This window comes from Populus alba, chromosome 7, assembly GCF_005239225.2.
Source record: "Populus alba chromosome 7, ASM523922v2, whole genome shotgun sequence".
Taxonomy (NCBI): Eukaryota; Viridiplantae; Streptophyta; class Magnoliopsida; order Malpighiales; family Salicaceae; genus Populus; species Populus alba.
The window spans coordinates 6,895,100-6,912,389 of NC_133290.1; the positions used below are offsets into that span (position 1 = coordinate 6,895,100).

Consider the following 17,290-nt stretch of genomic DNA (forward strand, 5'->3'; position numbering starts at 1 on the left):
TTGATAACCTTTAAAAAACAAATATAGAACCTGATCAGTTGAGTTGTATCCCTTAAAATTTTCTTCTTTAATTTTAATATCCTTGTTGAGTTGCATCTTGCACTCTACACCTTTTCTCACTTGAATGCTAGAGAACTTAAATACTCAAAATATTTAGACCATGCTAAGTAATTGGAGCACGCAGGCTATTTATTAAACTAATTGAATTTCATAATTAAATTAAATGTAGCCCACAGAGTAGGGTTTTTTTATATATAAAAGAAAAACTAAAATATCAAGCAACAATTAACAATGGATGATCCTATATTGAGTACCACACATTTCTTTCTCTTTAGCTACCTTTCGGAAAGAACACTATAAAGGCTGCGCGTAAAAAAAACAAAAAAAAAAGAGCATAATCAAATATCAATTAATATAATAACAAAAAAGATTAACTTTGTAAGGTGGCCTTGCCTCTGCCTTGTATAGTGTAGTTATGGCTTTGGGGCACTGTTTAGAAAATGAAAAGAATTAATGCCAATCGAACAAATGTAAAGAATTATATATTTCAATAGGCAATAGAAAGTGTGATATGAAAGGTGTGGTTAATATCATGTGATCTTGATTCAGGTTCTTCTTTCGGAATTGTAAGGAAATTACCTATTCACACTATGTTCACTAATCCTGGTCATCGATCGAAATTGACTCGTAGTTGTTTGGGTTTATGAGATTTAGGGTTTGTTCAATATTATTATAATATGTCTTTATATTGTTTTGATATTCTATTACTTAAAATAATTATTATTTTAATATATTTTTAATAAAAAATATTTTTTAAAAAAACTACAGCTATATTTTTAAACACCGAGGTGGTAGCACCACCTGCGTTTCCATATTCGGTAAAGCAGTTCCTTGGACAAAAGGAAGGGAAAAACACAAGTGTGAAAGTGAAATTTGGAGAATTCCAAGTCAAATGTTCTCTCAGATGAAGGCCCCATGGAGGAAAAGCCCTTCTCCGTCCTGTGCCACCCAAACCATCCCTTAGATGATGATGACTTGTGTGTATAATTTAAGGTCGGTATCCTATTTATAGAGATTCCAAAATCCAAATCAATTCCTTCAGCTCCGTTCTTTGCTCCAACCAAAAGACAAAAAAAAGAGCTCCATTCTTTTTGGGTCTCAGCAGAATATTTCAAGCGTAGTCAAAGGTGGAGTTATTATTAGAGCTAGAAAAAACATAACCTAACAGCTACAACACACCAAGCAATGAGACACTTCTGTTTAGTTCTGTTCATCTTGGCCATGATCCTACTTGTTACAAACCCAAGTCTTGTCAATTGTAGAGCCCTTCGATCAGGAACACAGAGCGAAATCAATGATCGCCATGAAGCCACTGATACTGATGATCATGGGCCTGGTTCTGTGTCGACCAATATGAAAGCTTCGGTTCGCGCAGAGCCTGTCAAGGACGACGGTGGTGGTCGGGTTTCAGCAACTGACCGGCAGGTGTATAAGCCGACTTCCTCTGGACCTAGCGGGGAAGGCCCCGGGCACTAATCATCATCTGTGTATCACCTGTAATTTGTTGCTGAGCTCTATCATGTCTTGTACATTTTTTGTTTCATGTAAGTAGTAGCTACAGAGTAAAGTGCATGTTTCATGAAAATTCTTTGATGCTGTTAGATGGTGCGCATAGCAGCTGTGAATGTTCTAATTTCTAATTAGAAGAACAAGTAACATTTATGTTCAAGAAATCACCGAAGAGTTATACTTAGCTAGTCTTTTATATATATATATATATATGTATATAGAGGAATTTAATTAATTTCTAATTCAAAGTTTGAATTCAGAAGAAAAACAAAAAGCCAATCTCTCTCTCTCTCTCTCTCTCTCTCTCTCTCGAGTTTTAGACGGTAGTTGATTGTGGATGTTTTTTCAAGAAATTGTGAAAAGCCTGTCCTCTTGGCAAAGTGGGCTAGGCTGGGGTTCTACTTTCCCTACATATGCAAGACGAAGCCGAAATAATATCTCCTGCATTATGTCAGGTCTGTGTTGTTTCGGATCATGTCTGCGAAAACGGAGGTCCATTTCTAGGTTTCATAAAAAAAAAGGAAACGGAAGATTCTTGATAGAAAACTATTTTAGTAGTCTCCATTTCCTGTCAGCAAAATTGCAAGTGAACAACTCTTTTGAGTCAAAGTTGCAAAACAGGATCCTTTTCCCTTTGCTAATTTCCTTTCATTCGATAAATTTTAACCATTTTATTCTCTTAGTTCTCCATTTCCTCTACTGAGCCGAAGCTTTATTTTTCACGAGCTCTCGACGATGAGTATCAAGCTGATCAAATTCCTTGCACTGCTCACAATTCCTCCTGCAAACTACAATGGCCTCGACAGATTTGGTATTTCTATCAGCTGCTTCTAGACAAGGCGGAAAACTCTGGTTTAAAATATTTTCGTAATGCAGGAGCCATGGTTTTACACCTGGTTTTAAGGCTGTTTTTCCAACAGCACACCAGAGTGAAAAATCAAGTAAAAACTAAATAATATTTAATCAAAGATTAAATTAAAAAGTTAAGAGAAATAAATAAATCTAGATATATGATTTTGAAATATAAACCTGGTTGTATTTAATATTTTTGTTTATTTGAATCAATTTTTTATTTAATAAAAAAGATAATAATATATAATGATTGAATAAATTAAAAGAAACAAATTTAAGAAAGAACTCCTGCTAATATATAAAAAACAATATTGCAATTTTATTGGTAAACAAAGTGAAAATTAAAGGATATTCTATTAAAAATCATCTTAATTTTTTTAATTAATTTATTTTTAAAAAATATCAATTAAAATTGAATATGTTGGGCATCCCACACATACACTTAAATAATCTATATTAATTAATTTATATTTAAATAAAAAATTCAAATATAAAAAAGGGGTCAGGCACCTAAATCTCCGTGGCCTAACACACTTGGCTCATTGACATGGAAGGCGCCACATGCACAAGCCTGCAAAGGAGGCAAATTTGCCGGCTTTTTTTTTTATTTTTTTCTAAAAACATGGGTAACATGTCAGTTGCTCCTATTTTGTTTTATAAAAAAAATAAAGGTTTAGTCATCATAGTGGTAGCTAGGTAGCTAGAAAATTAGAGAGGGGTGAAAATCTATTTTCACCTAAAAACATCCTTAGAACATCAAAAAAAAATAAATGAACCCCGAGAAACCAAAAAGTAGTCCAATAACACAAAATCAAATCAATAAAAAAATTTATGTTTTGACCCGGATCTATCTTTTCGGGCAAGATAAAAGTAAAAAAGTATTTAATACACTTCTGAATTCTAATACACTTTGAATTTCTATTCGTGAGAATCTTTTTCCTAGCATTCATATGAGTCCTAAGTATTTTGTAATATGTGCCATTTTAATCTATTAAGGGCTACTCTTCTGAATTGGACTTGGTCTTCTAGTTGATAATGCATAATCTTATCTTTATGGTTAATGGTATTTTTCTAATCGATTATGATTTCTAACTCTCCTAATCAATTATGATTTTTAAGTCTCTTGACTACTCATTTTTTCTAACTCTTTTAGTTGATCACTTCCAAACTTTACTGATTGACTTGAACTTTTTTTAAGTTTATTTGATCTTATTGTTAATGATCAAAATTTATCTTTTTTTTTCTTATTTGGCAATGAACAACTTTTTTTCTTATTTAGTTGACACGTGATTGTTTATTTTTAGTACAAACAATGCCTTCATATCCTTTTATTTAGGATACATGAAAAAATAATATTGATATGTTTTTTATGCTCAAATCGATTGATAATCAACTATTGCATAATGTGGTTAACATGTTATGGTGCTAGAGTAGGCCTACTCTTGTTTTACAATGATCATGTTTATGTTTGATCATTAAACACATCTTAGTACATTAAGAGGTGTTTGTTGTTATTGAACGTTTCCAAATAACTAGTCTTTTCTTATCCCAAAACCTATTTTCTTAGTAAGGTGTAAGATTTAACATGATCATTATAAAACAAGAGTGAACCTAATCCAACATTAAAACAAGTTAACCATATTATGCAACAATTAATTTGTTGATCAAATTGAGCATAAAAGGTGTATCAATTTTATTTTTTCAGTTATCCTAAATAAAAAGATAAGGAGGAATTGTTTACACTAAAAATAAACAATTATGTATTAACTAAAAAAGAACATTAGTTGTTCATTACCAAATAAAAAAAAAAGATAAATTTGATCGTTAACAATAAGATCAACTAGATTTAAGAAGAGTCTAGGTCAATCAAGAAAGATAAGAAGTGATCATAAACTAAAAAAGTTACAAATCATGAGAAGTCAAGAGAGATAGAAAGATAAAATGTTTTTCTTTATGTACTTTTTGATATGGATGTGTTTATAGCTCAACCTCTTGTCTTTGTTAATCTTTAGTTTCCTAACTATGTTTGTAATCTTAAATGTTCTCTTTATGGTCTAAAACAAACATTCCGTGCATGGTTTGATTGACTTAATCATTCCATAGTTTTTTTTAGAATTTTATTGCTCCAAGATTGATACTTTGTTGTTCATTCTCATTACTGATAAGGCTATGATATTTTTATAAATTTATATTTATGGCATTTTTATGTATTGGTGATAATCTTATTTTTCTTCAGCATTTTATTAATGATTTGGGTACTAAAATTGTCATTCATGACCTAAGATTACTTTATTATTTTCTTGTCATTAAGGATTTTTCCACTACTGCATGGTTTACTTCTTTCATAGTAATGGCACATTGTTGAGCTTAGGAAGAAAGATGGAATGTTTAAATGTAAACCAATTGCTACTCCTATTATGGTAGGTTCTCCTTAATCCAAACTAGCTGGTTTTCCTTTTCATACTCAACATCGTAATGAACCCAAAAAACAAGTATGATATTTTGGAAAAGAATAAAAAGAGGAAAAAAAAAAAGTTACAACTTAGTATTATTGTATTAAAAAAACCCTAATGGGTCTTTAGAATTTTAAGATAAAGGATTGGTTATGTTAAAAAGAAGAAATTATCACTTTAAAGCATCTTACCTTAAGTATATTTGTGAAATATTACCATTTTATAATTTATTTTCTCCTAAAAATTCCAGAACTTGAGTCAAGATTCCATATTTATAAAACTTTTACATTGTGATATTGTAGAAAGACACCACAAGAAAAGGTTCTAGCCATTATATATAGGGGTAAATTATTGTTCTATACATTTCATAAAAATAGGTAATTAATTTTGAAAACTAGACGAACTATTCAATTCATTTTATAAAACTAATAAAAAAAACTAATTTAGGTGATATAAAAGTCGTATTTTTTAAGGGAAATTTCTAAATAACATTTTCTTTTCTTTAACAAGGTTTGCTATGACACCGCCAGCCCACAAAACCAACTGCTTAAAGAGCAAGCCCATTATAGTCTAGCCCAGTTAGAAACCAAATGCCATCTTTACATTTTGGAGCCCAGATCAGGGCAAGATCTAAAGCGGTTTTCTTTGCATTGCCCATGGTTTTTCATTTCCTTTTGTTGGTTTTTAATCTTTATCTACCGAGGAAAGGTAGAGGATCAGAAGAAAGAAACCAAACATGTTGGGACAGTGGACGATGACTAAACCTAGCCGGAGCGACGAGGTTTTGGATGCAAATCAACAGCTCCAAATTACCAATCAAATAAGAGCTCAGTTTGATTCTATGGTCCCCAAACGACCTAGCAAGCCCAGCAGAAGTGAATCCGACACCACAACAACACCAACCTCTTCGCTTTCTAACATTGAACAAGACAATATTCCTGAGCTCGACAAGCTTCGATCTCTTCGATCTCAATCTCCTGTATGTTACCTTCACTCAACTTTTACTTCTTTTTTTTGGATATGTTGGTTTCTCTGACAGTAACAGGAGAGAGAGATATATATAGAACATGTTCTGCCCTGCCCAGGTTTTATTTTCAGCTGAGGGAGCCAATATGGTGCAAGATGAGTTTGTGGAGACTCAATACTACACAGAGTTGGATTCTATTGACAAGCAACACCACACTGTACAGATCGATCTTTGAGTGTTTTTGATTGAATTGTACAAGTTATATGGTGATATTTCTTTCTTGTTAATCCCAGATGTAACTTTGCTCATCTTTGATTTTATTTTGATTTTTTGGCCATTGAGCAGACAGGAAGTGGGTTTATAAATGTGGTGAGAGGAGAAGAACATGAAAAAAATGGATATGGAATCCATTCTTCAAGTGCTGCAGCAGGAGGCAAACTAGTCTCTTGTTTCAAAAGCAACCCTGCAACAAACGATTGGACTCCTAGCCCAGAAGACGATCAGGTATTTTAATTATTAATATGTCAATAAATCAAGCTAGCTAGGTTGGCTTCTTTTTGTCGTCATTGTTATGTCCTGTTCTATATTTAGGTGTTTGTTTCATCCAAGCCAAATCGGAGTGAGAGCTGTTAGATCTGCACTGATAAGAGGAAAACGGTGAATTATCCGACCATCATCTATGGGTTTGGCTTCTTGAATTTTTCCTTTAAGTATTATTTTATTGTATAAGATTGGATAAGGATGGCTTTTGCTTATGCTTGAAAAGTTGACAAACGGAGACCGGCTTCATGTGAACTATTCAACCACCACCATCTACGTGGTTCTTTGTCCATTTTCCTTGTGATGATATATATATATGGCCTAGTGTCACCACAACGCCCAGCACTATAAGGGTGTCTTCTTTTTATTATTATTTTTTTAGAAAGCGTCAAACATTGACCGTGATTTAAAAAACATTTAAATTTATTTTTGTTTTAAATTATTTTTTTTATTGTTTTTGTATTGTGTGGAAGTTTAAAATTAATAACTTCTGAGAAAAAAATATTTAAAAAAGTAATTTGAACTACTCTCCAAAACAATAAGCTTGAAATTTCAGCTTTCTGCACATTGACGGAAAGTAACGGGATTAAGCGTGCATTTGATATATTTTCAAATAAACCCTTACTGAAATATCGATCACATTTCTAAATAAACCCTTGAAAGTAGAGAATGTATGTTTCAATGGTGTACATTTTTCTAATCACATAATAATAGTAATATGTTTGTGTTAAATTAAAAAATATTATCTTAATATGTTTTTAACTAAAAAAATACTTTGAAAAATAATTATTTTGTTTTTTCATGTAGGCCAAAAAACCAGACTCCAAAAAAACTAAGAATATTATTTTTTTTCCAAAAAAAATCTAGAAATGTAATTTAATTGTTGTCATAAAAAAAAAAAAAAAAACAAGAATGGGGTGTAGTATTCTTTTGGCTTGATATTTCTGTTATCAAAAAGTTTGAATTGGAAAATAAAATGAAAAGATTCCTAGAATGTTGTTTAATTTTTCAAAAAATTCATTTTTAGTTTGTGCTATTTCCAAAAAGAAAACTTCTTTTAGTTTGTGCTCTTTTTCAATTAATCTTTTTTGGAAAAGTATTATTTTAACAATTCACGAATTTCTATGAAAAAATAGGATGAGCCAGCACAACCTCGCCCTTTTCCCGTCATTACCACAAGCTATATATCAGCTGAATCTACCTCAAGTTCTACTAAATTTTTTATAGCCATGATTCCAAGCCAAAACAAAATCATGATAACACACCCATAACGAGGTTTCTTCTGATTAACCATTTATTCTACGCTCTCATTTTGTTCCTTGTGAATCTACAAAAGCGGGAAGCTCAATGTCCTAATAATTATTTATAAAAATATATTTTATTTGAAAGTATATTCAAATAATATTATTTTTTAATTTTTAAAATTTATCTTTTATATTAATACATCAAAATGATCTAGAAATACCAAAAAAATTATTATAAAGCTAAAATAATAACTTTTTAAAAAAACATGGTTGAACTATAATGCCAAATAAAACCAGACAAGAAGTTAGAATGTCTAAATGTGATTTGTGTTTGTTGGAAAAAAAAAAAGTTAGAGTATTTGTATACATAAATTATTTTGAAAAAACTAAGCCGTGCAGTGATTTTATTGCAAATTTTTTTACTATTCATTATCTTTGCTTTTACTATAGATTGAAATAGTATATTTTTTTTAACTTCTTATTTTAATCCTCAAACATTTTTCTCACTTGATTTAGTCATCTTAAGTCCAAATTAAAACTCAATTGCTTTTGATTTGTTAAGGAATTGTGAGATTATAAAAGATATAAGATCAAACCAAAAATGGTGAGTAAAATAAGTGGCAACTTAGAATTTTGTAGAAAAAATTCAATTTGATGCCTCTAGTTTTCCGTTATTAAATGGTCAGTCCATTTAGTTGCAGAAATGTAATTTTAATATCAAACTTTATTTTTATTATTTTTAGTTTTTTTTTTTTAGGGGAAGAGAGAGAAAGTCATCGGATTTCAACGTTCATTATTAACGTTGATTTCAACTACAAAATAATTAATCTTAATGTTAATAAATTTCATTTAATGAGGGGAGTTTTACTAGGTGTTATTTTTTCCTTCTCCTTACTTTGAGAAGATAGATCTGTCTCTTATAAGTTTTTTGGGTTTGAGTTTATTTCTAGTTTTTGAGTTGTTTGAAGACATATACTGTTTTTTCTAGATGTTTTGAATTCAAAATATATTTTTGAGCAAAATAATGTGAAAAGCCCAAATTTTTTTGTGATATCCAATCATTGAACTCTACAAACAACACAAGATGATTCCTTTTTTAAAAAAAAAAAAAAAAACAATAAGTCATCCACTCTTAGAAGAATATACATATCACTCTCATGCACGTGGGCTGGGCTAGAAGGCCTAAGCATGTTAGGCCGCTAGACCCATGTGTCTAGGTTTCTTGCTGGTTTTTTTTTTCTATTTTATTTTATATTTATGTAAAAAATAAAGTTGATAAAAAAAATCATTAAATTATGTTGATTCCATCACCCGAGTTGCATGTTGGATAATTAATCCACAAAGTCTAAGCCGATCCAATATCTTGTAGTCTAAATATTTTTTTAAAATATGCTAGATTGATTTTTTTTAAAAAAAGTATTTGGTTTGTTTTGAATTTGTCTTCGTGATGCATTTATTTCCCCTTAGAGATTAATTTGTTCAATTTGCTTTTTATATGATTTTTACATGGGTTGATCTGGGTAGTTTCAATATGTCACCATGTTAATATATTTTTTTTAAAAGAATATTGTTTTGTAGACTTTTTGTTCCTTTAATTTGTTTTATTCCAGTTTTATCCTTCAGCTTTTTAAAAAAAAATATATATATATATATATATATATTATCTTATTAGTTTTAGGTAAAAAATAAATTAAAAATAATAATTAAACCCATTGGATTCTATGGTCAAAATTGTGGGCTTACATTGTTAGGCTCTAAAGTTTAGGTTGATCAAATAAGTTGTCATCTCATTTTTTTTAAAATGTGATACTTAAAAAATTTTAAGTATTTGGTTTGTTTTAAAATGATCTTTATAGTATGTTTTGTTTAGGTTTCTATATGATTAATTTATTTTAATTTATTTTTTATAAGGTATTTTATTATCTTGATTTTTTTAAAAAAAATCTGAACTATATTATTATCTACCATCTAGTTTACCGGGTTTAGTGACACTACTAAATTATTTTTAAAATCTTGATTTTTTTTCTTGAGAAGGTATTTTTTGTTGACTTAAAAGGGATATTGATCCTTAAAAGGGATATTTCCATATTAAAACTATCACGTATTGTATATGTGACTGTTAATTAAAAAAAAATAGGGGACAACGGGGTATATTAAAGAATAAAAATGGAATTTTAAAAAGTCATTGTTCAATCTTTTATTTCTCAACCAAAGAAATTTACATCTACAAGGACTGAAACGTGATGCAATTGAAGCATGATAACTGAAATGTAAATAATAAAACATATAGGGACTTAAATGTGAATTTGGTCAAAACTTTTAATGAGCCTTAAAAGGTGACAAAATTATTTAAATGCAACCCTATGTACAGTGATGAATATTGATGGATCAGTAATTGAGGGTCATTATGTATATTTAAGAGTTTGTTGTGAAGCAAAAAACTAGTGGCATTTACAAAACAGAAATTGCATTTTAGGGCTGCAGCATATCACCATGTGAGAGTTTGTATGGGAGTGTGGGTGGGATTGTTTTATAAAATATTTTTTATTTGGAAATATATTAAAATAATATTTTTATTTATTTATTTTAAATTATTTTTAATACCAACACATCAAAATAATTTGAAAATACCAAAAAAATATTAATTTAAAACAAAAAATATTAAAAAAAATTAAATTTTTTTAAAAAACATTTTTAAAACACAAAACAAGCCTCACTAGGAGGATAATACTTCTCACATAAGTAGTTGAGGCAATTTGTCTCACACTACAGAATATTTGGCACTGCGTTTTAAAAGTGCTTTTCAAAAAATTTGATTTTTTTTGTTTTAAATTAATATTTTTTTGATTTTTTTAAATTATTTTGATGTGCTGATCTCAAAAATAATTTTTTTTAAAAAAATATATATTATTGGCATACTTTTCTAAGTGGGAAGCATTTTGAAAAGCAACCACAACCACACTCTCAAACATGCGCGTCATAAATTTTTCATCTCTTTATTTAGTTGAGGCCATCTGTCCCGTACTCTTGTTATTTTAATTTTTTTTTTAATCTTTTTATATTTAATAGATTTAAAGTTTAGCAACATTGTTTGTTATTTTTTGAAAAATATTTTTTTAATTATCATGAATTTTTTAATATTATCTATATATAGTTATTTGCTTTTTTTTTTCTATCATTTAATTTAAATAAAACTAATTTATTTGACCAATTAGATAATGACTAGAATTACAAATGTTTCTAACAAATATGTTTGCTACATCTAAATGCTAAATATAATTTTTTACACAATAAAAAAAATAATCTAACTTCATATTGTATCGTTGTTACAAACCTAGTAATAATGTATTCAAAATTGATGTCTATTGTTTTTTTTATTGACGTAAATGTTTGGGTCAGCTTGTGCGCATTTCGATTAATTTCACGGGCCTTAAAATTAACGATCATGTAAGCCTTCAGTGACTCCAAGATTTATGGGATTCGAATTAGTGATCTCTGAGAATCTAACTCAGGATCAAACCAGTTAAGCTATATCTCTCAAGTTTTTTTTTTTTTTTTTTTTTTCTTTTTATTCATATTTCATGTTGCTATGCAAAAGAATTTGGCCTTGCAATTGGGCAGCAAGAAGTTGTCTTTATTTCTAGAATGTTTTGGTAGAACATTCCGATCATTGATAATTATCAAAATATATGTGATCAAAGAAATATTAAATCATTTATTATCATATTTTTATTTTAATATGTAATTATATTTATTATGTGTAAGAGATCCTAGAGTATTATATTTATATTTTGATAAATATTGCTTTCACCAAATGACTTAACTAACTTAAATTTTGAAATGAAATGTGAAAATAATATTTTAATAAAAGTAATAAATAATGAAACTCCTTTTCTCGTTTCTTTTCTTTTCTTATTGCAAGAAAGACATTGAATCTTCTTATAACATATGATACAAAAAATAAAATTTCAATTAAAACCACACATTTTATTTAATAAATGCTAAAAATAATTACTTATAAATAATTCATATATTAGAGATTAAAAAAAATACTATAAAATGGTTTACACGTGGAATTAAATTCACATTTTATTTAATAATGCAATAAACTTAGTTAAACTTAAATGTGTGACTCATCAAAAAAACTAAAAAAATTAAATTCAAATTATAATAGAACTTTGTGAACGTAGTAATGACCTATCTTAATTTCTCCGAAATTTGTAGATATGAGAATGCTTGAGAGTGTAGTTATAGGTTTTTTTTTAAAGTGTTTTTCATGCTGAAATATATCAAAATGATGTTTTTTGATTTTTTTAAAAAAATTATTTTTGAGATCAGCACATCAAAACAATCTAAAATATATAAAAATAAAATTAATTTTTTTTTAAAAAAATACAAATACAACTATATTTCTGAACATTTCTAAAAACTTTTTTTTTTAAAAAAAAACACGAGTCGCCCATAGACAATGACAGCAGTATGATTTATAAACCTCCAAGGCAATATATCAAAATAAAATGCCCAAAAGGTATTTTTAACATTTCCCAGCATATATGAAAATTATTAAGGCAAAAGTATCAACTTTTCTCCAATATAATAAAAAGATAATTTTTGGACTTATGTGCTTGTTTCGGGATGAGCCTTTTCTTCTTGAATAAATTATAGTTTAATTATAACGTTTTTATTTATTCTTATTATTTTTCTCTATTTTTGAAAGGGATAAGTTAGTAGTCTCTTGCCCAAAGTTGATTATTACCTTTTTTTTTGTGAATTTTAAATTATTCTTTGTAAATGCTTTAATTTTATTTGTATTAAAAAAGACATGAAAATTTGATTTAAATGCAGGGCATTTTAGGAAATAAAGTATTTAATTGTGATGAAAAATCAACAAAAATATCAAATTACATTTAAATATGAAAATATAAAGATTTAAAACTAGATTTTTCTAAAACAAAGAATTTAACTAATTATTTCATTAAAAAATAATTTACTCATTTTTATCATTTTGAATGAGTTTTCAACACATCCATGATACAACCCACGATTTCATTTCATGGAAATGGAAAGTGTGAAGATAATGCTTTACATTTTGATTGTGTTCAACTATATGCATGCAGTGTAAAGATAATGATTTATCTTATGATTGTGCTCCCCTTTAGAAAAAGCATTTTGTCTGATTGATTTATCACAAGGCACATCATGCCAAGATACGGTTAAAAATAGAAAAAGAATCTCTATTTAATTTTATAGTAAATAATAACTTATCTAAATTACGTTTGCATTGTTGTTTATTAAAAAAAAATTAAATAAACAAATCATATAATAAAGTTTAATACTCAATAATTCAACATTAAATAATCAAATTAAAAAAATTCAATTTAAAAAAATATTAAAAAACCAAACTTAAACCAGACTAATCTTCAAATTAATTCCTTGAGGCATGAAATTAAAATTACATTGTAGAAGATAGACATGAAAGGATATCAAAGCAAAATTTTCTATAAAAATAATTAAATCGAAATATTAAGGATCAAATCTTGTACAAAAACTAAATAAAAGAAAATAATTAGAAAATCAATTCAAAAATAAAATAAATGAAGAAAAAGATTAAAAAAAAATGACCAAAATTGGATACAAAAGTAAATGAAATAAAATGTTTTTGGGAAAAAAATAAAAAATTAATTCAAGCAAAGGATAAAAATCTAGCAACTATAGAAATGATGACCAAATTAGTTATAAAAAATAAATGAAATGAAATGAAAAGATAGAGATGAAATGAAATTTTTTTTTAAAAAGGAATTAAAATAAAAAAAAATAATGATCAAATTTAAAATGAATGCAAACCGGACAATAAAATTGATTTTTTTTAAAAGTTTAGTGCAAATATCAAGGTTCATGAGAGAAAAAAAGGGAGGATAAAAAAAAAAAAATCAACCACAATTGAATCACTATAGAATATGACAATAATCGTCATTCTATTAGCTTCACCACCACCATATGCGTCGAATAACATGGTGGTAGGCTGGTTTGGACATTGAACCACTCCCTACGCACTGTCTAGAATGTATAGGGAACAACAATGCATGCGTAGCAAGTGTTAACAAAAATTTTTATTTCATAATATTTTAATATATTTAATTACTAAACAACCCCTAATGGCATCACCACTTGGAAAAGACAAAAACATCTTTTCAAACCAGCCTTAGGTATTTTGTTTTTAAGGTTAAATTTATCATTTCTCCATGCTAAAGATAAAAAACAAAAAACAAAAAATCCATCTCTTTAAGTTCAATATTCTTTTAACTTTCAAGGGTATTTACATTAATTTGTTGTGCATAAAAAAAAAGATAAAATAAACACTCAACAAATGGTCTAGAATATTTTTTTTTTAAAACAACAAAGTTATTTTACAACGTGAAAAAAGATATTCAAACTAAATTGTTTCCAATTAATTTACTAATAACCATGAGATTCCTCGAAAAGATGATAAAATAATATTTTTTTTAACTTTTTAAAAAATTATTTTTTTATATTAGAATATTCAAAACAATAAAAAAATATAAAAAATAATTTTAAATAAATTTATTTTCTTTCGAATTTTGCCCCACCATTTGGTATGGAATACCAAAGAGGAGCTTAAAAGTAAACATCTAAAACTTCATTAGGCTTAAAAGCATTAAACAAATAATAGTCAATTATATTTCAACGACACGTATGCAGTCAAAGCTGGTTTTCTTGATTTTCCTAACACCACCAAATCCCAAAGTTTACAATAGCACATCACTTAACAAAGGTAGTCTTAATTATCTAGGATTGGGATTTCTGTGAACTATGCAATACGGAAAAGTAATAATACTATGCATAGAATATGAATTAACATTACATTTATTGTCCTCGTAATCGTCTTTATTTCCTAACGGATATCACTAAATTCAGATGAAAAAGGGTTTTGCATTCTTTCTACCTGCCGGCCGCCGGGCGGATATGCAGCCTAAACGAGCAGGTTGTGAGTGTTCGGGCGAGCTTTGCAGATGAGTTGCAGTGGGGTAATTTTCAACATGAGTGTTGCTGCCGTTTCAGTCATATCGACGTCGTTTCCATCAATAGTTGAGAACTCAAAACATTGAAGCAATTGGCCCATAACCATGTTTATCACTCTAAGTGCCATACCTTCTCCAGGACAACCTCTCCTTCCTAACCCAAATGGCAGTAGCCTGTATGGTTCACCTTTCCCATTTTCAAATCTCTCAGGCTTGAAACTTAATGGATCCTCCCACACGTCGGGATTTCTATGAATGGACCATGCATTTACAAGTACCATTGCACCTGATGGAATATCATAGCCTCCAAGGGAGCAGCGCTCGGATGCCACATGTGGTACCAGGAGCGGAGCTGGTGGACATAATCGCAGGTTTTCATAGATGATACACTGGATATAATGCAGATTAGAGAAATCTGGTTCATCCACCAAGCGGTCTTGACCAACTTGGGTGTCCACTTCGTCTTTCGCTTTCTTTAACACGCGTGGATTATTCAGCAGGTTGGAAAATGCCCATTCTAAAGACATAGCAGAGGTCTTTGTCCCGGCAACCAACATCATCTGCAGAAAATAGTGGATAACCAGTCATAAATCAGAAAGATTGAAACCAAAGGAATAAATATATATAATCGGAATAACCATAAGTCGTCAGATATGTGTTTTTATTACGTATTTATCCAAAAATAGAAAAAGAATTTAGGCCAGCAGAGTGAGATTTGAGACTAACCAGAATAATGCCTTTGATGATTTCGTCGGTATAGTATTCTGGTTCCGATTCCTGCAAAGCGAGCAAATGGCTAACCATGGTGTTTCTATCCTTATCAACTCTATGTTCATCAATGAGTCCTTGCCAGAAAGCGTCCATCCTTTTACCTAGCTGAGTCATCCTGTTCTTAAATCCATCATAATCAATGCACTGCAAAATGGGAAATAAATCCCCAAGATTTGTCACCCTAGTACACTCAGAAAACTCTTGCATCATCTCCTTAAATCTCCTTGACTCTTCAAGCCCATCAACATCTTCACCATAATACTTCTTCCCCGCAACCATTCTCATCATTATATTGAAGTTAAGATCCAACAACATTGTCCTTAACTCTATCACGGCGGAACCATCCCCACACGTTTTATGAATTTTACGGAGTAAGTTCCTTACTTCTTCTCTTCGGACGCTCGAAAATGTGTTGAGGCGACTTGACGAGAAGACTTCGATGGCAGTAAGGCGACGAAGATTACGCCAATGATCACCATACGGTGCTGCAGCAAGGGTGGTGAAGTTGTAGTTCAATACCTTGCCATTTAGAAAAGGAGGACGGTTGGCCAAGATAATGTCATTCTTGGTGAAACATTCTTCGACGGCTGATGGTGATGATACGATGATCACAGTTCGGAACCCAAATTTAAGAGCCACGATTGGACCATTTTTTTGTGCGATGTCGTGTAGAGTTCGGTGGATGGCCCTGGGTTGTTTGAGGAGAGGAAGATGGCCTAAAATTAGCCGACCTGGTGGGCTTGGAGGGAGCTTCATGCGGTACTTTCTTGCATTTTGCAAGAGGGTGACAAGAAGAAGAAGAAAGAAACCACCCAGAAGAGAGTACTGCAGGATGTCTTCCATTTTTTTAACTGATTGATAGTCTTGTCTAATTAACCAGTTCTAATGTTTTGGGATGTGAATAAGAAGATCTAATCCTTCTTCTATTTATATAGAATGATTGCTTCGGACTTCTGCTCTCTATTTGAATTTAATTTGTGGGATTTTAACCGGTTCGCATACTTGACCTTGATTTTTGGTACCACTTGGTTTTATTATTATTATTATTATTATTATTATTATTATTTATTTATATTTTGATTTGGTCTTTCTAAGATTAAAGGGTGGATAAGCCGTCGAAAGTATAGTTATTTATTTATTTTTTAATTGGTTAGTGTGTTTTGAGTTGGTCTAAAGCAAATTATTTACATATTAATGCCTCGCATGTCAAATAAGAAAATATCAAAGACCAAAAACAAAGCACCACCATCAATACATGGCAAAAAAACCATTTCATTTAAAAATATGAATATTGTTCTTTAAAAAACCATTTCATTTTATATATACCTATATTATCTTAAAAATATGAATATTATTCTTTATTGAATTATATATTCATTTACTCATAAACCAAGAACCCCTCTTGCTAAATGCTTGTAGAGCCTGGAGTTTGATTATGTTTTTTTTATTTTTATTTTATCGAAATCTTTAGGCTTCCTTATGCTTCTATAAAATTGATTATGAAATCTTTAGGTTTCATTATACCTTTGTTAAAGATTAACTACAAAATCTTAAAGCTTTTTTCAAGGTTGATATCTTTAGGCTTTCCTATGACTGTTAATGATTATTATGATCTAGGCTTCCCTACATCCCTTAAAAATGATTATATCTTCGATTTATTAGATGAGAACATATTTGTTTATTAAATTTTATGTGATAAAACTTACTTTGCTCATCTGTTATAAATTGATTAACACAACTTCAATCTTTAAACTAAGAAACCCATAATAAAATCATTTTGGGTTGAAAAACAAAAAGATGTGAATGTTATCCTAAAACTTCAAAGCTTTGTGTTTCACATAACAGATGGCATCA

The 17,290-nt window shown here is 29.4% G+C and overlaps 2 protein-coding genes across 2 annotated transcripts; one reads left to right on the forward strand and one right to left on the reverse strand.

Annotated features, from left to right (window-relative positions):
• The first annotated feature begins 5,532 nt into the window (after positions 1-5,532).
• On the forward strand, positions 5,533-6,673 carry LOC118047802 (uncharacterized). Its single transcript, XM_035057179.2, has 4 exons — positions 5,533-5,853; positions 5,960-6,058; positions 6,187-6,345; positions 6,433-6,673. Exons 1-4 carry the CDS (start codon positions 5,611-5,613, stop codon positions 6,472-6,474), a joined length of 543 nt encoding a protein of 180 aa, XP_034913070.1. The 5' UTR covers positions 5,533-5,610; the 3' UTR covers positions 6,475-6,673.
• A 7,628-nt stretch (positions 6,674-14,301) lies between these two features.
• LOC118047804 (isoflavone 2'-hydroxylase) lies at positions 14,302-16,317 on the reverse strand. The gene is made up of 2 exons (XM_035057180.2): positions 15,392-16,317; positions 14,302-15,225 (listed from the first exon to the last, which is right to left on the reverse strand). The coding sequence occupies exons 1-2, from the start codon at positions 16,277-16,279 to the stop codon at positions 14,617-14,619; spliced, it is 1,497 nt and encodes a 498-aa protein (XP_034913071.1). The 5' UTR covers positions 16,280-16,317; the 3' UTR covers positions 14,302-14,616.
• Between the last annotated feature and the right edge of the window lie 973 nt (positions 16,318-17,290).